This window comes from Rhinatrema bivittatum, chromosome 3 (assembly GCF_901001135.1).
Source record: "Rhinatrema bivittatum chromosome 3, aRhiBiv1.1, whole genome shotgun sequence".
NCBI classification, from domain to species: domain Eukaryota; kingdom Metazoa; phylum Chordata; class Amphibia; order Gymnophiona; family Rhinatrematidae; genus Rhinatrema; species Rhinatrema bivittatum.
The window spans coordinates 491,624,063-491,646,030 of NC_042617.1; the positions used below are offsets into that span (position 1 = coordinate 491,624,063).

The 21,968-nt window shown below is 42.6% G+C and overlaps 1 protein-coding gene across 1 annotated transcript; it reads right to left on the reverse strand.

Annotated features, from left to right (window-relative positions):
- Positions 1-767: 767 nt before the first annotated feature.
- On the reverse strand, positions 768-18,996 carry LOC115088116 (myb-related transcription factor, partner of profilin-like). Its single transcript, XM_029596085.1, has 4 exons — positions 18,872-18,996; positions 5,355-5,414; positions 3,843-4,807; positions 768-2,661 (listed from the first exon to the last, which is right to left on the reverse strand). Exons 3-4 carry the CDS (start codon positions 4,171-4,173, stop codon positions 1,826-1,828), a joined length of 1,167 nt encoding a protein of 388 aa, XP_029451945.1. The 5' UTR covers positions 4,174-4,807; positions 5,355-5,414; positions 18,872-18,996; the 3' UTR covers positions 768-1,825.
- Positions 18,997-21,968: the final 2,972 nt, after the last annotated feature.

The window sequence follows — 21,968 nt, forward strand, 5'->3', positions numbered from 1 at the left end:
ATGCTTATAATAGCGATATGGGTCCTGCGCTCTATACGGCTCAGAAGAGAAAGAGAGAGGAGGAGGAGGAGAAGAATGCTGAGACAGAGTCGGTACCCTTTACATAGAGTTTACAGGACTCACACACAATTTCTGGATCTGTCTGAGGAAGAAGTAATGCACCGTTTCAGATTTAATAAGGAGACCATACAGTACCTCTGCCAATTGTTAGAGGCTGACCTGCAACCTGTCACCCAAAGGGGCCATGCCTTGCCTGCACACATCAAGGTGACTACCGCTCTGGCTTTTTTGGCTACTGGCAGCTTCCAAACACCGCTTGGCATGACTTCCGGAATCACTCAGTCTGCCACATCAAGGTGTCTGGAGCAGTTCCTGGCTGCCTTGCTCAGAAAAACACAACAGTTTATCTCCTTCCCCTTCAGAAGAGAACATAAGAACATAAGAAAATGCCATACTGGGTCAGACTAAGGGTCCATCAAGCCCAGCATACTGTTTCCAAAAGTGGCCAATCCAGGCCATAAGAACCTGGCAAGTACCCAAAAACTAAGTCTATTCCATGTAACCATTGCTAATGGCATTGGCTATTCTCTAAGTGAACTTAATAGCAGGTAATGGACTTCTCCTCCAAGAACTCATCCAATCCTTTTTTAAACACAGCTATACTAACTGCACTAACCACATCCTCTGGCAACAAATTCCAGAGTTTAATTGTGCATTGAGTAAAAAAGAACTTTCTCCGATTAGTTTTAAATGTGCCCCATGCTAACTTCATGGAGTGCCCCTAGTCTTTCTACTATCCGGAAGAGTAAATAACCGATTCACATCTACCCGTTCTAGACCTCTCAAGATTTTAAACACTCTATCATATCCCCCCTCAGTACCCTCAGCAAGAGATAATGAGAGACTTTTACCAAATTGCACGCTTCCCCTCAGTCTTGGGAGCTATTGATTGCACTCACGTGGCCCTAAGGGCACCAGGAGGAGATGAGGCCACCTACCGCAACTGCAAGGGTTTCCACTCTCTGAACATGTAAGTGGTGTACAATGCCAAGGGCATCATCACCAATGTGGTGCCCCGCTTTCCAGGATCCTGTCACGACGCCTACATTCTATCACAATCCAGAATTCATGACCACTTCCAGCAAGGACACATCACTGGGGGATGGCTATTAGGTAAGCTTACAAACTTCTAACATAATACCTCCCAGCTATATGTCTGGTAAGCTTCTATTTAGGGTGGCACAGCATGCCTCATGCTTGCTTTCCCTCTGAGCTGTGCCACCATGAAGCACAGAAATGTAACCATTATTTGCTGTCTTCTCCTACAGGTGACAGAGGCTATCCCCTTAAAACCTGGCTCATGATCCCCATAGCCTCCCCCGCAACTGCCGCTGAGACTCGCTACAACAGGGCACACCATAAGACGAGGGCTGTCATAGAGAGAACCTTTGGCATCCTGAAATCCCGCTTCCGCTCTCTCGAAAGATCTGGAGGATGCCTTCTGTACAGCCCCCCTAAAGTGTGTGAGATCTTTCTAGCCTGCTGTATGCTACATAACCTTACACTTAACAGACACATCCCTTTTGCAGGAGGAGGCCCCTGAAGAGAATGAGGAGGCAGAATATCTGACTCAGGAGGAATTGGCAGAAATCCATCGCTTGAGACAAAGGCAGGCTATACAACAAAGGAACACTCTCATGGAAAGCTATTTCATAAGGTGATAGTGCATTTATTCACAAGTGTGTATGTAAAGTGGATGTATGCACAAAAAGTGCACAGAAATAAAAATGTAAAAGAAAATAAAATAGATAAATATATTTAAAGTTCACTTCCTTGGCCGTCCTCTCTGTCGGCCCTCAGGAAGCTTCGGCTGACCCAACCTGGAGCTCCTGCGCAATGGACTCCTCCCATTGCTGACGCTACCCTCAGAGGGCACAGGAGGCTGGGGCAGTTCATGGCTGCAGGAAGGTACAGCCAGTGGCAGCTGCGGCTCTGGTGGTGGTGGTGGAAACATGACAGGTGGCGGGGGTGGGGGTGCCATCCACGGATAGCCTAGACCAGGCTGAGGTGCAGGTGGCTGTCCCACGGCAGACTCTTCTGCACGGGCTGGTGCCATCCATGGGAAGGGTGGCCCATAAGGTGGAAGGTAATGCATCCAGGGCCCCATGAAAGCCCATGGTGCTGCTGGTGCCTGCGGCTGCACAGGAGGCAACCGCTGCAGCATCTCCCTCCTCACCTCAGTTTGTTCCCCAGTAGCCCGGTAAAGGTCCCGGATCACCTGCTGAAGCCCCTGTGCTTCTTCCCTGATGGTATCATGGAGGGCTTGTGATTCCTGATGCACCACATCAGGCAAGCTGGAGAGAGCATCCAAGATCCCAGCGCTCTGCTGTAATAGCAGTCTCTCAGCCTGACTGGCAACCAGTTCAGGTTCGGGCTGGTCCGAAGCACTGCTGTCCTGCGGGCGATAATGAAGCAGATCAGCCAGTGTGTCCTCCAGCTCCTCTCCCTGCCGCTGCTGCTCCTCTTCCTCCGCAGGCTGTTCCAGCTGTTCACGACCTCCCCCTTCCTCCTCTTCCAATGAGTCAGGGATCACCTGCAGATGATGGTACAGCCTTTGGGGTCGTCTAGGTGCAGGTCCAGGTTGCTCATCATCTGGCTCCCCTAAAAAAAACATCCACAAATCAGCACACTGCCAATAGGTGTCCTATGTACATTCCACCATATGGGGTGCATGGTGCACTATATGACCTCAGTAATACCCATGTGGTATTGAGTCATAGATGGACCATGCATTATAAGTAGGCCCTAACCCAGCTGTAGAGTCCTGGGGGTATTCCATGTGGCACAGGGGGGCCTAATGGGACATCAGTGAGTGCTTTTCCAATAAGACCTTCAGAGGACACCGGGCATTTCCAGTGTGCTGCATGGAATAGGGACATATTCCACCACATCTACTAACAGGAGGCCCTGTCCTTGGAATACTCCAGAAGGGGAGCCATACCCAACAGAAATTGATGAGGGCATCAATGTTATATGCCTGCATGGACACATGACTTGTGCTACCTGCTAGAAACCTTGTGAAGTTTGAAGTGGGCAAGGATGGTGGGGGAAGGGGGGGATGGGCCAGAATAGGAGAAGGTGATTACTGGGTAAGGACCAGAATACGTGATGGGCCAGAATACGTGATGGGCCAGAATAAGGGGATGGGGGGTGAGCATTCAGGTCTTTGTCAAGGGGGACAACCCCATACAGTGCTGGTTTCTGTACCAACAGCTTTCATGGCCAACCTGGTGTCATTTCTGTACTCATGTCCATTACATCAACAGTGCAGTATGTCCTTGCATACATGGTGGAAAGCCCGGAGTGTGTTGCAGGTATTGCACATTCACCAGCTGGTAGTCAGCCAACCCACATTGTCCCAAACAAATACCCTCCCCCAGTGATTGTTATATACTGCCTTTGCAGGAACACCTAATAACTGAGCTGTATTCCCACATATCATTCAGAGCATTGGTGCATACACACATTAAAGAGCACTACACATTTTCAGTGAGCTTATATGACCAAAGCTGTAGCACATGGGAGCTGTGTGCTGGTTTGTGTAGATCTGCCCTTTCTGCAATCTTAGGATAATTAAAGTTCACAATACAATGGCCCCTGTGTGTCTTATATGGTGTTACACACAGCACTGTACTCTACTTACAGATAGAGATGGCATCTATGTTAGCTGCCATACAGTACATGAAACAGGTATTAGCTGAATATCTTGAGAACAGCAGGGGTATGTAGAAGTGCTACATGCATTTCAGTACAGGGGTCAGAAATAGTAAAAACCTGCTCACCTTCCTGCCCTACACGAGGCATGGTGTCAAGCTGGCCAGCTCCACCCACAGCTGCCTCAGAGATGGTGCTGAGTATCAGCTGCTCAGAGGGAGAGAAGCTGATGTGGCTACCTTCTCCCTCTGCAATCCTCCTGGCCTGCTTCCACTTCACAAGTCTCCTCAGGTCCCTCCACTTGTGCATTAATTCCCCAAAGCTCCGGTTGTGGTGGAATACAGAGTTGACACCTTGCCTGATCCGCTTCCAGATCTGCTCCTTGCTATATGCACCCACCGTATGAGACTGTGGACCATACAGCAGATCCTGGTGCCTCATGACATGCTGGACAAGCATATCAACCTCCTCTGGTAAGAAGTTGGGCTTACAAATCTGAACTGCACGTGCCTAAGACATGGTGAAGCTGGGAATTGAGTGGAGGAGGGATCCTTTTGTAAGCAGGCTAATTTGCGCATTTCACCACTACACCCACAAGAATAATCAGGACCGCCGAAGCTGATCCCCCAGGACTCTCACAGCTGCACCAAGCACAATCTGCCCATTGGTCCTGTTTATCCTCTCTGCGTAGGAAGAGATGGCCCCCAGTGCCCCACGCACCCCCCTCACATACGCCTGGAATTCACCTCGGGTCAGAGGCTCATCATCGGGAGACCGTCCTCCCGATGATGAGCCTCTGTGTTGGTGATGTGAGGGGGGCCGTCGAGGCACAAGAGGGCCCTCCCTGTCTACCTGGGCCAGCAAAGGCTGGCCCCTGGGTGCTCCCGTGTTCCTAACTCCCCAGGCAAAATGGGGAGGAGACCCTATGGGGGGGGCTAGGGAGTGGGCCGGGCTGCGCCTCATGGCAGGGGGGTGGCCTCTGCTGTCTCCTCGCGGCACGGGGGGGGAGAATCCACCTCCACCCCCCCCCCCCCCGGAGTGGCTGATGCTGCTCTTGGCACTGGAGCTTGTCCTGGCCTCTCTTCTTCAGGTTCTGTAAAGCAAACCAACAGATAAGACTAACCTGTACATGAATATGCAAACTCATGAGCAAATATTTCTTTATGGCAGGATCTTCAATGGGTGATGCTTGGCTGGGTGATTGTGAAAAGGGGATGAGATGCACCTATCTCCCTGCCCCATGAAAAAGGAGTAGGGACTGGGTTGTGTAGGGGCCAGATAAGGCTGAAAGGGTCCTTCCAGGGCACCCACTTGCTGCTGTGGCAGGGATCCCATGCTCACTGGGAGCCTGCAGACACAACAGGTATTAACAATTGTTTGTGGGATTACGTTAGGGCTGGGGAGGGGGCCAGGGAGTAATGGGAAGGGGGGGTTGTAAAGGTCCCTTCCAGGCCGCTCAGATTCCCCAGCTGCCTGGGAGGGAACAGGGAAGGCAGTGTGCCTGTGCACACAGTTGGTGCACTATGTCCTACCTCCTTGCTTGTCCCTACCCCACCATTTTATAACATGCACATGCATGTTATGAAATGGTCTGTCCCATATCTAACAAATGTAGCCCTTATCATGGAGGGATTACTTACCACCAGCCCCAGCGTGCTCGCCCCGCAGCCGCTCTAGCCACCTCCCCTTCTTCAGGCGATCTAGGACAACAGATGGAGAGACAAACATGAGTGTACTGTGATGATGCTGGATTCTGCAATGTGGCAATGACTGTTCAACATACATTTGGCAACCATGAAGACTATGACAATCATGTAGCTAATTACCTATTATCTTTTCACATTTCAGCCTCATTCCAAATGCCTATATTATAACCCTCTGTTTCTCACTTTTTTCTCTCCTCCCAGCCCTAACCCCATATTGACAGCCCCACAGTGCAGTAGTACACACTGTACTCTTACCCCATGTGGGTGGGAGGCCCTCTCATTGTACCATGCCTGCAGCTGCCTCCAGGCCCTCCTCAGACGTGGGAAGTTAGTCTTCCTCCCTCTGATGTGGAACAGGCATTGTTCCTTGGCTACCACCAGGGACACCAGCAGTTCGACATCCTTGGTGGTGAAGTTGGGCTGCCTGTGCCCCCTGGCCGCCATGTTGTGCAACAACTCTCTGCACGTGCGGACCCGCCCTCGTGTGCACGCACGCATGCAAGCACAAATGCACTTGCATGCACAAATGCACAGACCCGCGCACATAAGTGCAGTTGCGCGCACAAGGGCATTTGCGCGCGCCAACCAGCGCGCACAATATCCGGATAATCTAGTCCCGTATTTTGCATAGTGCGCGCGTCTGTGCGGCGCTATACAAAATACATGCCACCTCCTATGCGCACTACTGTGCACGCCCTTAGCCAACGGCATGCACAGGTTTGAAAATCTGCCCCACTGCGTCCATGTGCGTGCACTGGCAAACATGCACACATGCGTGCCTGTGCATGGCTCTTAAAATCTATTTCAAAGTTTCTGGGAAACATGATGATTTTAAATTCTAATAAACCCTTGGATGACCTTTCAATTCAAGTGGTTGCAAGGAAGAAAATTTATGATAGAGGGTTTGTAAAAACTCTTGTTTTAATTTACCCAAGTTTCCATGTAGGAACCTGGGGCCTCTGAATAAATCTGTTTTTAATATTCCAACTATAATGGGGAAGGTTAGCTATAAAGCAAATAATGATTTTTCATCCTTTTCTCATAGATATTGGCAACACTGTATAGTGGCCAAGAGATTTCTTACCCCTATTCCTCATGTGCAAAAAATGGGTCAAAGTTTATTAAGTAATCAAAAAACTGAGGGCTCAAAAATATTGTTGTGTAAAATATTTATATCATCCACATTTCAGTTCAATAATGTTTCCAGCAATATCCATAGTATATCATTATAAAATATAAATTTGGGCATTAAACGAGAGACGTCAGGTATATAACAGTCTACTCTGTCAATATCATCATAGCCTCTTTTTTTCTTTTAATGTGCAACATCATTCAAAATTTAAAAATTGTCATTTGAAAGCCAATGTTTCCATAGCCATAGCCATAGCCATGTATCGCTAGAAACATCCACAGGAAATATTTAAGCAAAAATACTCATCTTATCAGATGGAGAAATCTTCATAGCTTTGCATTGCCTTGAACAATAAGATTACGTCTTGACATTGATGTTTTGAGAAGATCCTCTACATCAGGGCACCCATTGGTGGATAGGTGGAACTGAATAGAGAACTGAAGGTGCTTATGTATCCAAAAAATGCCAAAAAACGTTTTAACCAATGAGTGTGCACATGTGACCAACCCCACAGTTTGACAGCACAAATATACAGAGAAAATCACCCTATAAAACAGATCAGTCTATCCTGGTATTTAAGCTTATTTAATTTAAAGATACAATGCTGTTCTAGTTGAGAAATTTAAAGTTTTCCCCTTGCAAGGAGGAAACAATGCAATCCAAAATAGCCCATCACATCATGTTAGCAGTGTGAATGTGTTCAATAAAATGAAAAAGCATCAGAGATTCATGTCACATTGTAGAAATGCAACTGTGATGTTCAATCATTATTTTCACATTCTGCATGTTTTGCCCACATACAGTAATTCACATGGGCAAACCACTGCATAGACAACATGGGTACTGGTGCAGGAACCAAATACTTTAATTTTAATTGGATTGCAGATTGTAAAGGATAGTACTGGCCCGTCTATAAACAACGCACAAACTGTGCATTGATTACAAACTGAAAAACTCTTTATAGTTTGTGCATGCAATCTGGCAAACAGACTGAATACACTAACATGCAAACTGTGGCCACAGTAGAATGAAAAACAAGGAATTGATTGGAACACTGGCTGGACTTGCAACACTGCCATCACTGGAGAATAATGTGTCTAATCAAATGTACCAGCACAGAAAATGGTAAAAAAAACAGGTAAAGGAATTATTCAAAGACTGACATGAAGGCTTGAGTATCAAACCACAATTATTATGCTTGTTTATATGCTTGCTTAACATATCTCAAAGGAGAACCTCATTCAATGTACCATAATAACAGCTTGTTTCTTGAATTCATCAGTTGTTGAGCACAAATGTCTGAGGTGAAAAACTGACCCACTGGTAATTTTTTTTTTTAATATGATAAAAGCAATTCAGTGGTGCAGATGTCTAGTGCTGTGTAATATGTTCCAAGAGGACATGGATTTGAATCCAACCCAGCTCAAAAGAGTAGCTTTAAAAAGAAATATTTTATTGCTCCCCTCTTAGACAGCAGAAGGAAAAAGAGGAATTGGACTCAGATGACAATAGGTGGCCCCAAATTCCATGATCTGGGATACTGATATACAGACATAAGGGAAAAATACTGGACGGCTTCTACAGACAAGTCCTAAAGAAACAAAGAAAGCATGCACGGGAGTAACTTGCTGGTGTGAGGTTGCCACCCTTAACCAATAAGCATTTATACTTTTGATGCAACTCCAACATTGCTCTCTGCTTTAACAGCAGTGGGAAAAGGGGGTTTGGATTCAGACAGCAACTAACAAGGGCCCTGACTTTTATTGACTGGGGAACTGATAAGCATGGTGGTAAACTGCACAGAGCAGCAGTTACTACCCTTAACAGAAGATATGGGATTACTACTCTTAACTAATAAGCCATGTTACTTTTGATGCAACTGCAACATCACTCTCTGCTTCAAAAGAAGGGGTGGGGGGTGGAAGGAAGAAGAATTTGGATTCAGAAACAACCAACATGAGCCAGGACTTTTTTACAGTCTGGGGTACTGATGCGCAGATATTAAGGAAAAAACACAGGACTGCTTCTACAGCCAAGTCCATAATCAAAGCACATCAAGCAGCACTGACTGATACATGGGGATAACCTGCACAGCGTGGCAGATATTACCATGGGAAGCATGTTGGATGGACTATTGGTCCTTTTCTACCATCATTTCTATGTTTCTATGTTTTTATGGTAATGATGATGAATGCTAGTAAAATATAGAAGTGTGTTGCAATCCGTGGGTTTCCTGTGGATTGAAAATTCAAAACGATTACCTGCATTGTAAATCATAATGTCTAAAAAAAAAAAAAAAATAGCCTGTAAAAGCAAAGGGGTAGATTTTCAAAGGGGTACATGCGTAAGATATGTGCGTACCCCCCGAAAACCTACCCCAAACCCCCCTGCGTGCGCTGAGCCTATTTTGCATAGGCTCGGCGGCGCGTGTAAGTCCCGGGGCTTGCATGGAGGGGCGTGTCGGGGTGTGTGTCGGGGGGTGTGCCGGGAGTGAAACAGCGTTTTGACGGCATTTCGGGGGCGTGTCCGGGGGGCGTGGTTCCAGCCCGGGGGCGTTCCGGGGGCATGACAGCAGCCCCTGGACCAGCCCCTGGACCGGAACATGGAGCGCGGCAGCCGGCCCGGCGCGCGCAAAGTTACGCCTGCTTCCAGCAGGCGTAACGTTCATGATAGAAGTAGGGGGGAGGTTTAGATAGGGCCGGGGGGGTGGGTTAGGTAGGGGAAGGGAGGGGAAGGTGGGGGAGGGCGAAGGAAAGTTCCCTCCGAGGCCGCTCCAATTTTAATGGATACTCGTGGCTACGCGCATATCTATTGAAATCCCGCATACTCTTGTTCGCGGCTGGTGCGTGAACAAAAGTACGCGTGTGCGCAGATTTATAAAATCTGCCCCAAATTGAAGATTCAGATCACAAACAAAAAACTGAGTGTATCCACATTCTCTGTCAACAATAGTAAAACATCATCAATGTATCGAAACCATAGCAAAATGTGCATCAAAACCACATTGCATCAAAACATTTTTCTCAAACTCAGCAGCATATAGGGTAGATATATCAAGAGCCAAAGAGGCTCCCATAGCTGAAACAAAATGTTGTTGTTGAAAAAGAAAAAATGTTTTTGTTAGTGCAATATGTGCCAATTCACATAAGAAGCCAGTGGACATGCACTGATCACTTCTTAAATCTACAATCTGCCTAGTAATTTCATTGAGGTAAGTTTGTATATAAAAAGGCTATGACCACCATCACTAAAATCAAACTCAAAGGAAAATCTTGTATCTTCTGTAGATCCTGCATTATATGGGAGGAGTCACTAATACAAGAATTAGACAGTGGGACAAAAGATGATAGGACATCCTGAAGCTGTATCAAATCTTTTATGAATCTGAAGAAGAATATATATCACAGAAGTGACTGGATGATTAGCAAGTAAAGAATTCTCATTCATTTTGAGTAATCAAACATGTTCAAAGGCTTCTTCTACCACATTTTAATCCCTTGAGTAGAAAGCACAGATACTTCTTAATAAAAGGAAATGACAAAATGTCTTGTTCACAGTCACTTTTGATCATGATGACAGTGGCTCCAACTTTATCTGCCGGTTTAATAATAAAATTAGAATTAGCCTGAAGCTCTTGTATAGATAGATTCAACTATCTTTTTAATAGAGGAATTAAAAAAAAAAGTTGACCATTTTCTGAAAGGTACTCAGATATGGAGAGAACACAGATTCCCTAATCCTTTACCAAGTAAATGTTATATATAGGGAATCTAAACACTTTTACCCAATTGTATTCCATATAGAGTAAAAGGATTTCTTCAATGACATGAAATTCCATCATAGAATTTCATACTTTATCATTTTTATTCATAAATACAGTATCAAAAATACACTTTTAATCGATAATACAATATCAATACATACATGTGCAAAATACAAAAACCTGAGTAGGAATTTTTCAATCAAAACATCTCTATAACATAGATATACCAGGGAACATGGACAAATTATATCTATTCAGAAGCAATATACTAAAACACCCATATACACCCATACTCATTCATTCCTCATACACCCCCCCCCCTGCCCAATATAAAATTATAATATACCAATTTTTTAGGTGAGCCCAAATGCCACACTCTGCCTCATTAATATTTAACCCCTATCATTTTAATTCATATCAACATAATTATAACTAATCCCATGCTGATTCCTTCCCAATGCCGTTTTCAATTTTCCAAATGCCCTATTATTAATTTCCCACACTGGGTTCTGCCACTGTATCAGCCAGGGTCTTCTCAACCCTATTATCAATTTCCCACACTGTGTTCTGCCACTATATCAGCCAGGGTCTTCTCAATATGTCTGTGTCCACACAGGATCCCTCCAATGCGTACCTACAAGGATCCTTGTTTCACCTCAGCTTCTTCATGGGACGACTTATACCCAAACCAGACAATAAATCAGCGCATCTTTTCTCCCCAAGAACCTCAGTACAAAGACAAAATTGAAAAACAATTTGCCTAAAAAATTGGTAGATTATAATTTTATATTGGGCAGGGGTGTGTATGAGGAATGAATGAGTATGGGTGTATATGGGTGTTTTAGTATATTGCTTCTGAATAGATATAATTCGTCCATGTTCCCTGGTTATAGAGATGTTTTGATTGAAAAGTTCCTACTCAGGTTTTTGTATTTTGCACATGTATGTATTGATATTGTATTATCGATTAAAAGTGTATTTTTGATACTGTATTTATGAATAAAAAAGATAAAGTATGATATTCTATGATGTAAGTTCATGTCATTGAAGAAATCCTTTTTTTACTCTATATTGAATACAAATGGGTAAAAAGTGTTTAGATTCCCTATATATACATTTTCTGAAAGGCCAGGATTGAAGATTCTATTGGACCTGGTGGTGCCCACAAAGATTTTGTTTTAACCATTTCCAAGTCCATATCCTTATCCACTTGTGATGAAGAAGAAAAAAATTTCAAACTTAGTAATCAAATGAATTTGAAAACAGCAATCTGAAACTGAAAGGGATCAGCAATAGCTGATCACACAGATAATAAACCTTTCTAAAGAATTTCTAATTGAATGGATGATAAAGATACATTAGAAATATTTATGAATGAATGTTGCTTGTTATCCATTGTATCATTTCTGGTTGGTCCTCGGTTTCGTCATACTCAGGGTTGTTGATGTTGTTGGTATAAATTCTCCCTCATCCAGGTTCTCCCCCACAGGGACACGGCTCTAAAAAATCAGATGCTTCTGAGCCACTGATGTTCTTGTCACTTAAGGAATCATCCGAATTGCTCGCAAAGGTAATATTTCTTTACCATTTTCCCATATTTCGGTAACATCCAAGCATAAATAGATCCTTTTGAATAATCCAACTCATCCCATTTGAATTTATCAAATTTGAGATATTTGATCTTTTCCCAAAAAGATTGCACCCAAGTTTGCAACTCCTGGAATTGATTCTCAAATTCATGAACCATTGTTTGACTCTTAAAAACCTTCAAAGATCTATCAAGCTCTTTTTTGTTGTAGGTAACATGAGACTTTATTTGGCAATGGCTGTGGAAAAGTTGGCTTTCAAATAACTATTTTTCAACTTTTAATGTTGTTGCACATTTAAAGAAAAAAAGAGGCACATGATGATGTTGACAGAATAGATTGTGGTTAAAGTTATATGCCTGATGCTCCAACATTTTTTTTATAAAGTTATACCATAGATTTTGTTGGTAACATTATTGAACTGAATTGTAAGTGATATAAGCGTTTTATATGAGAATATTTTTGATCCCACAAATTTTTTAATTATTTATTAGGGTGTGGGTCTCAATTTTTCCCTAGTTCTTTTGTTTATTAAAGTTTACTAAACCATATTCTACATTTCTTCCTCTCCAGGTTACTATACTTAATGTTAAAAAAAAAAAAAAAAAAAAGAGAGGCCAAGAGAATTACAGTATTATAGAACACAAACCACAGTAATATGTAAAAGATGGCAAAAAAAATACTCCAAAGACAGTATAAATAACAAATAATATAGCAAATAGATATTAAAATACATTTAATATAAATTTAATATAAATTTAATAAATCATCAATGCATATATTGTCAGCACCCAAGATAATATAATAATAGAAATATAGTTTATTGCTAAATATAGTAACATAAACCATATAATTATACAAAACAATTATAAAAACGTGGCCATGGCCATGTTTCGGCTGAATGCTTGCATCAGAAGTACCTAAAAAGTGTTGACCTTCTCAGGAGGCTATTAAAACATAAATATAATGAGGTAACTTTCAAACAATTCCATACGGCCCATATATGGGTCCACACAGACTTACCATAGTATTTTAGAATCTGCATGGATACATCTGCTCAACTTTTAAAATACACATGTCAATGACCCCCAAAAATACACACGTATTTTTTAGTTTCATGCACAAAAATGCGCACAATTTGAAATGTTCATGTATGTATGTACGTTTTTATGTGCAATCATACACACATTTTCTGTTTTCCCAGGGTGACCTCATTCCAAAATGGCCTTCCCCCAGCAATGCAGCCTAATATCACCACCAGGAACGTGTCAAGGCTGGCATTCCAAGTAGTAGACAATGAGGGAGAACTTTTTCCAATAAGGGGGATCTTACAGAACAACAGAGTGCTGTACCAGGCCTGGCAAAGACTCCAGGTGACCTTTAATCATGAAGCCTCATAACCCCGCATGGTAGGTACCAAGTGGGAATTATGTAGGTGAAATCACAAAAAGATCAAGGTCTTGGATTTCAAAAATACGGAATCTAGTAAAATGGGAATGTATCTTGAAAAAGAACTGAAAGGCTGGGAGAAAATAGGAGAAGATGGGTGAATTTGAAAAACAGGGGCCAAATGAAAGGAGCTATAATAACAGCAAATCTCTATGTAAGGAAAGTAAATAAAAGTAAAAACGATAACTTTCAAACCAGTGCATATACACACATTTGTGCATGTCAGCGTGTGCCCAGCATAAAATATATACATGCATGTATACAATAGTCTGGCTGCATGCATATGTGCACCATATTTTAAGTGGGCATGCTCATGTGCATATATATCTCGCTTCTACCACATAAATCGGGGGATTTTAAAAGGAGCCCATGCCAACGCCATTCCCAGTTTTATCGGATTGCCCAGTTAAGAGAGAGGTCCTCCAAAACCCCCTAGTAATATCCTTCACTCCCCCAGTTAGCCCTGACCCTTAAAACTCCACAAAGATCTGCCTAGTTTTCTTTACATTTTAACTTGCACGGCATCAATAGCAGAAGTAAAGCTACACAGCAGGGGCTCGCGCTGGCCATCCAGTGCTCCTACCATGTGACAGGGGACAGCCAATGGCACAGATACCCTGTCACATGGTAAGGGCAAAGGGCCATTGGCGCCATTTTGATTAGTGGCAGCTGACGGCCTGAGAGCGGGAGATCACTCCCGGGACTCCCACTGGACCACCAGGTACTTGTAAAACGTTTAGGGGGGGTTTGGGAGGGTGGGGGAAGCTAAGGGATCAGTTTTAAAGGGTCGGGGTGGGTTTAGGGATTGTTTTGATGTGCCGTTTTTCCCGCCCTCCCCCAAAATGATAAGAGAACCCCACGAACAATTTCGTGGGGTTTTCATATCAGTTTCAGGGAGCCCCCGATTTCTGATGATTTTGAAAATATCATACAATATTTTCAATCGTCATAAGCACAATTCACATCCCTATTAATAAAACTGCATAAATATAATTGTAAAAAGATACAAAAGCTACATATACAAAGGTAAAAAAAAGTATGAATATTTCAAGAAGATACATGTAAGAACCACATCCATGTATAAACATATCTTGTTCAAAACCTATACACATATGGAGAGGAGATAAAAAAGACTGCAAAACCAATTCAGTCAAATAAAATTAATAATAAAATGCCTTAAATTTCAGAAAAAAAAGAAAAAACAATAACAGAAAGTAAAAGTAAAGTAAAAATAAATAAAAATAAAAATGATTAAGGGCCTCATTTTCCAAGCAGTTACCGCGCGCGATAAAAGCCGTTAACGCGATTTGCGAATGCAAATTTCTAATTTGGTATTCAGGGGGGTGGAGCATATGTAAAGCAGGACACAGTTATCGTGTGCGGCGTTAGCGCGGCTAATAGCTACAACCCTTTCATTTGCGTTACATACTGCGCTAGAGGGCAGTAAAGGTTTATCGCAGTGCACGACATTTCCGGACAGCCTATTTCAGGCTCCAGCATTGGGGGGGGGGGGGGGGGGGGAAAGAGAGAGAGAGAGAGAGAGAGAGAGAGAGAGAGAGAGAGAGAGAGAGAGAGAGAGAGAGAGAGAGAGAGAGAACCTTACCATAGTGCTTCCTCCCTAGACAGGTATTTGTATCCCAATGGGAGGCCCACCTAGTAACTCGAGGTGAGGGTTAAGTATTAGTGTAGGGGGTTAGGGGCCACTTTCACATTCAACATGAGACGTACGAACAGAACAGTGGTCTCTTGTGAAGATTTGATGGCCTACGGAGTGAGGAAACTCACACCAAGATGAGATTTGGGCAAGGTTCTCTCAACCTAGCTTGATGGACTCTCTACCTGGGTAACAACAAGCTAGGTTGAGAGAACATTGCCCAAATCTCATCTTGGAGTGAGTTTCCTCACTCCGAAGGCCATCAAATCTTCACAAGAGACCACTGTTCTGTTCGTACATCTCATGTTGAATGTCAAAGTGGCCCCCAACCCCCTACACTCATACCTAATCCCCACCTCGAGTTACTAGGTGGGCCTCTCATAGGGATACAAATACCTGTCTAGGGAAGAGCCACTATAGCAAGTTTCTCTCTCTCTCTCTCTTATATTAACCGTCAATTTCCTTTAACCCTCTTACTTATTTTATTTCTTTTATCTTTTTTCAATATTCACTGTTTTATTCTTATTCTTATTGTTAGTTTAAATTTCAACTGTTTATTAACATTGTATTTTTATCCTATGTTTTACAATTTATAAACCATTCTGATGGTTCATCTTAATGACGGTATAGAAAATTTGATAAATAAATAAAATAAAATAAATAATTATCTAGCTAGATAAACACTTATCTTGCTAAGTGGCAGCCATTGAATATAGTTGGATATTCAGCAGCTGCCATTTAGCTGGATAAGTCACTATGGGGTCAATGCAATACAGTGCACTCAGCCGAGCGTACTGTATAGCCCGCAGTCAGACGCGGGTTAAATAGGCGTTAATCTACCCCTAATGAAATAGGGGGATTAGTGCCTATTTAATGTGCAACTGACATGGAGTGAATGAGATAGCGCTCATCACATGCAAATGCATGTGAATGAGGCTATTACTCATTCACTCCAAATACAAAAAAATGTGTATTGAAAAAAAGTACAGAAAAGCAGAAAAAAATGCTTTTTTGTACTTCTTTAAAAGTAAAAAAAAAAAAGAAAAAAAAAACCTCAGCCTGCCACATTGAAGACTGATGCCAATATGCTCGGCGTCGGTTTTCATAACCAGCCAGCTGCATTATGAAAACCGACGCCGATAAACTCAGCATCGGTTTTCATAACCGGCGGACTACAGTTATGAAAACCAATGCCGAGTTTATCAGCGTCGGTGTTCATAACCAGGAGACCACCGGTAACCACGGGGTCACGTTAGCAAGGAGGCGCTAAGGTCACGTAAGCGACCTTAGCGCCTCCTTGCTAGCACGATCCCCTAATTTGTTTATAGCATGGTATCCCCATGAGGAGAGCATAAATTATGGTTAGAAAGATATATCCTCAATAGCACATTGACCCATGGAAAAGAATCCAATTGCAGAAGACTTGAAGATTGGGCATCCAAATGGCAGATTAAATTTAATGTGGACAAGTGCAAGGTGTTGCATATAGGGAAAAATAACCATTGCTGTAGTTACACGATGTTAGGTTCCATATTAGGAGCTACCACCCAGGAAAAAGATCTAGGCATCATAGTGGATAATACTTTAAAATCGTCAGCTCAGTGTGCTGCAGCAGTCAAAAAAGCAAACAGAATGTTAGGAATTATTAGGAAGGGAATGGTTAATAGAACGGAAAATGTCATAATGCCTCTATATCGCTCCATGGTGAGACCACACCTTGAATACTGTGTACAATTCTGGTCACCGCATCTCAAAAAGGATATAGTTGCGATGGAGAAGGTACAGAGAAGGGCAACCAAAATGATAAAGGGGATGGAACAGCTTCCCTATGAGGAAAGGCTGAAGAGATTAGGGCTGTTCAGCTTGGAGAAGAGACGGCTGAGGGGGGATATGATAGAGGTCTTTAAGATCATGAGAGGTCTTGAACGAGTAGATGTGACTCGGTTATTTTCACTTTCGAATAATAGAAGGACTAGGGGGCATTCCATGAAGTTAGCAAGTAGCACATTTAAGACTAATCGGAGAAAATTCTTTTTCACTCAACGCACAATAAAGCTCTGGAATTTGTTGCCAGAGGATGTGGTTAGTGCAGTTAGTGTAGCTGGGTTCAAAAAAGGTTTGGATAAGTTCTTGGAGGAGAAGTCCATTAATGGCTATTAATCAATTTTACTTAGGGAATAGCCACCGCTATTAATTGCATCAGTAGCATGGGATCTTCTTGGTGTTTGGGTAATTGCCAGGTTCTTGTGGCCTGGTTTTGGCCTCTGTTGGAAACAGGATGCTGGGCTTGATGGACCCTTGGTCTGACCCAGCATGGCAATTTCTTATGTTCTTATGTTCTTAAGACTATGAACCATTACTGTGATCTTATATTGAACTCTCCAATGAACTGGGCCCCAATGCAGCTTATTCAGGACCAAGATAATATGCTCCCCTATATGAATGCCAGAAATAAGCCAAGCTGTAGCATTCCAAAGAAGCTGTAGTGCCCTTAAAGCCTAGGCCGGAAGGCCCATATACACAATGTTACAGTAATCAAGCAAAGGCAAAACAAGAGCCTGGACTACTGAACAAAGGTCTGCATGGCTTAGCAGAGATTTAAGCCCCTGAAGGCGTCGCAGTTTGGTGAAAACAAAGAAGTTGGGCATTTTCTGACTATAACAACCACCTTCTCCTCAGTTTGAACCCTTATGTGCTGGTGACTGGTGAGGCATGAGTAGTGGGGTAGCCCTTGATTCAAATAAGGAGCTAGAAGCCTGGAATGGATCAGGGCGCTGGAGTACAATAGAAAACCAGGTCCACAAAAGAGGTGAAGCAGGAACGTTTAAGACAAGAACGAGAGACGATTAAGTCTTTTAGATTCAGGTAACAAAAGAGCATCCAGAATATGAGGACCAGAAAGTAGGACCAAGCTCTGGCAACTGACTGACAAAAGTCTGAGTATAAATACTTGTCTAGGCAGGAAACAAAATGACTGCTGAGAGGAAGTGAGGGGCACAGAACTGGGACGACTGAATGGATAGTTCACATGGCTCACAGTGCTACCTGCAGGCTGGCGTTGAATTTGGCAACAGATTCCCACAGTTACTTCCAGTAGGATATTGTCTTCTACTCATCAATGAAATACTTTTAAATCTTTATTTCAGCCTTCCCAAGTAAACATGAACATTGGGTTCCAGGATATTCACTTGCACAGCAGGACTTGTTCATTCCTGAACTGCTCAGAATTAAGGTATTTGTTGAGCTAAGTCCAAAGGCATAAATGGCAACATCTCAGGTCCTCAGACATGCTGATGCATAAGTAAATAAATTTCCTCTCCTTCAATGTTCTAGGTCAAAAATCCTCTATTCCTTTCTTCAGAATGAACATGACCAAGGCTAGCACTTTTCCTACACACCCTCTACTGGCAGAAACCACCAACTGCGTACCCAGGAGGGCATACAGGAATGTATCACATTTTGTGTTATAGAATGGGTTCACCCTTTAGTAAGGCAAAAGGTTCTTACATCAACAGAGGAATCCTAGTGAAAGATGAGATGGCTGTCTAAAGAATTGCTATGCAGCAATTATATTCAAACTGATTTCTGTGGAGTAGCATAGAGAGAGTCTGCATAAGCCAACAGAAGAGAAGTCTAGCTTCAAGGTTAGGTTCTTTTGGAAAACTTCACAGACATAGGCACACATAATAAGCATTCAGACAGAGACAGAAAATAATCACTTGCAGAACAGCTAGGTCAGCAGAAAACAAAGTATGCCAAAAAACATTATATGTAGAACTTTGCAAAGTGCTGCTTAGTGCCAAAGGATGATTTTTAAACATCTGTTGCAATTCCTCACAAGAAAGAATTATAAGCTTATTCACTTACTGTTTAGTCATCCTGTGTCCAAAGGGAATGTGCTGATCGCTCAGCTGAGCTATCCACAGGATGCAATTATCAAGGCTGGATACTAGGTATTTGGCAAGAACAGAGGTGCTGATATTCTTGGCATCACACTTGTCTTGGTTTAATCATTCAGAGATAGCACTTCCACTTCAGTCCAGCTTTTCATTGTGAAATAAAAAGACAATAGCTGCATGTGCATAGCAGAAGTTCTAGCATTGTGCTTTATACAGTATATTCAAAGGAGCTAGCAAATAAAAACATCTTCCTCTGTTTGCTACTAGATGAAAGACAAGTGGGACAGCCTGGTGGCTCAGTGACAAGTACTGGGCCCGCCGGATGCCACAGAGGCCCCTCTCACAGTTCCTGCAGAGAGGGACTCTCAGCCATAGCTCAACAGTGACACCTAGTGGTCCAGATTCAAAAAACACATTAGCCTGGTTCTTGAAGAGGCAACTGTGGCTTGTGAGTCTTGGCCAGGACCATTGTTACAATGGGTGGGCTGAGCTGAATGGGGTTTCACACAGGAAAAAGCAGTTTGAAGAGATAGGACAGGTAGATTATCCAGAAGACAGAGGGGAGTTCTAAAGGGTTTCAGGGGAAACATTGCCTAAAGGCAGAAAGAAAAAGTGAACAAGAATTCGCTAGGGCATTGTAAAGTCAGAAGGAACAGGAAACACAGGGCTACTTAAAATTGTAGTTTGAAAGTCTTTGGCAGAAACCCAATTAAGATGAGGGTAGCATCCACAGAAAGGTGTAGTAATAACAGGAGGATAAATTCCAAAAAAAGTGGTTGGAGTAGGCAACCACACTCAATATATCATCACAGAAACAAGAGGAGTGTGGATAGAATAAAGGTTCTTATGCATCTAGCTGGAGAGTGTTTAGTATTAATGGTGTCACCCCTCCCGACAGGCTTTGGGTGAAACATGGGGTTCATGATGGGGGACTGTAGTGAAAAACTGTTAACTTGGATTGTTTTTCCACAAGGAGTTGCCTGTATAATAAACTAAACAGAGAAACACTCAAAGCACATAAGAACCTTTATTCTCTCCGCACACCTCTTGTTTCTGTGATAATAATGGGAGGCACAGCTGAGGCTAATTATAGAACTATTGCATAGAATCAGTGTGAGAGAGAAATAAATGCTTTTCAAAGAGAGAGAGACAGAAGGATATGTAGGTGGGGGACCCAAAAGAGAGGGCTCACCCAGCAAAATGGTACAGTTGGGAAATAGGCTCTGCACAGCCCCGGGGAATTGGGCTGGCTTATGGGTGACTACCAACGTAATCTGATGCAGAGATGCAAAAGTACAGTTGGGAAGCAGGTTTTATATGGCCCTGGGGAACTGAGCTGACCTCTGAAGGACTACCAAAGTATCCTATTTGGGGTGATCTTGCTGGAGTCTCAGGACAGGAACTGAAAACTATGAAGTGAACAGTGATGAATGGAATAAAGTTGCTTTGTACTGCAAGCAGTTGGCTCTGAGTGAATTGTTCCCAAGAACAGTCAATGGGTCATGTAGGGCCCTGGCAGTGACTTGTGATGGTGGGAAAATCCCTGAGTTCTTTCAAATTCAGGCCTATGGCACTGTTGTCAATAAAGGCTGGCTCTGACTGAGCTGGAAACTGAAAAAACAGCAAGAGGAAACTGCCATACCAAAAAAAGAGATCAGACAAGTTCTATCATAAAATAAACAGCAGAATAAAAGTCAGAACATGTTTAATTTCATAGCTTCTTTTAAAATGATTATAATATTGAATATGCTTCTTACTGCTGCTGTCCTAAGCCGCTCCTATTTCCTAGTCAATATTAGCTCCAGTCTTAAAGTGCTGCCATTAACTCAATCTGTCTCTTCTTCTTTCTCCAGTCCTGCCACTTCTCTGTATCTACTCTCTCACTAACCTATTTCCCCTCTAAGCCTTCCAAAACATAATATTATAGAGTAGAGCTTGGAGGCTCTAGCTGCCTCTTGGTTTAATATGCATTTAAACAAGTCTTATCTAAACCTTGATGTTAGGCTTATTTCTTTAAGGAAATAGAATTTACTTCATAAAAACACTGAAGTAGTTACAGTAAAGAAAACATAGAAATCTGCATTGTAAATAATAAAACTGAACAAAAACGGCCAGTAGATGAGTTTAGGAAATGTCAGGTTGTAGTATCTCAAGATGCTGGAAGAATACAAATGGACTACCACCTGACACATTTCACAGCCTGCCCAGTGCAGAGAGAATACTTTGAGATGAGCTTAGAAAATCACTTTTTTAAACTGATTCTTTAGGTCACTACCATAATAAAAATGATTTAAAGTTTGCAGTGCATGTCAGTTTTCAGTGATTACAACTTCAGACCCAGAGCCACCTATTAAAAGCCTGCATAAACGTTAAATTGTGCAATCAATTTGACATGATTGTGATTCCTTCAGTATGGGTGGGTGCAAGGATTATTCATTTACCTACACCAGAGAGTAGTGATCATACATTGGATTCAGTTGTTGAACAGTGACTGTCGTATATATTTATTTATTTATTTTTGGTTTTTATATACCGGAAGTTCCTGTATAATATACATATCACTCCGGTTCACAGATAACAGAGATAACTATCGCCGGGATGGCGGTTTACATGGAACATATCGAACAGTTAATCTATTATAAAGTAGAATACAAACTAAGATCTACTAAGAACACATAAATAAAGCAAATAAACATTACAAAATTGCTGTGGGATGGGAGGGTTGTTATTCTTCCTGCTCTTAGCTCTCTGGGAAAGCTTGTAGGAAGAGCCAAGTCTTGAGTTTCACTTTGAACGTGGAATGGCACGGCTCAAGGCGGAGGTCTGGTGGTAGTGAGTTCCAGAGCGAAGGGCCCGCTGTGGATAGTAAGCAAAATGAAAACAGTTACATAAACAGAAGTGACAAAGGCCAGAACTCATTTCCAATGTGAAAAGCAATGTATTGGCATGAGAAGCAAGAACAGTATAAGGAACTTAGTACAATGTTAACTTTCTTAGGGTGATTGGGTTATGTGTGCACCATCACTGGACATATTCAAGAGGAGGCTGGATAATGATTCCTACAG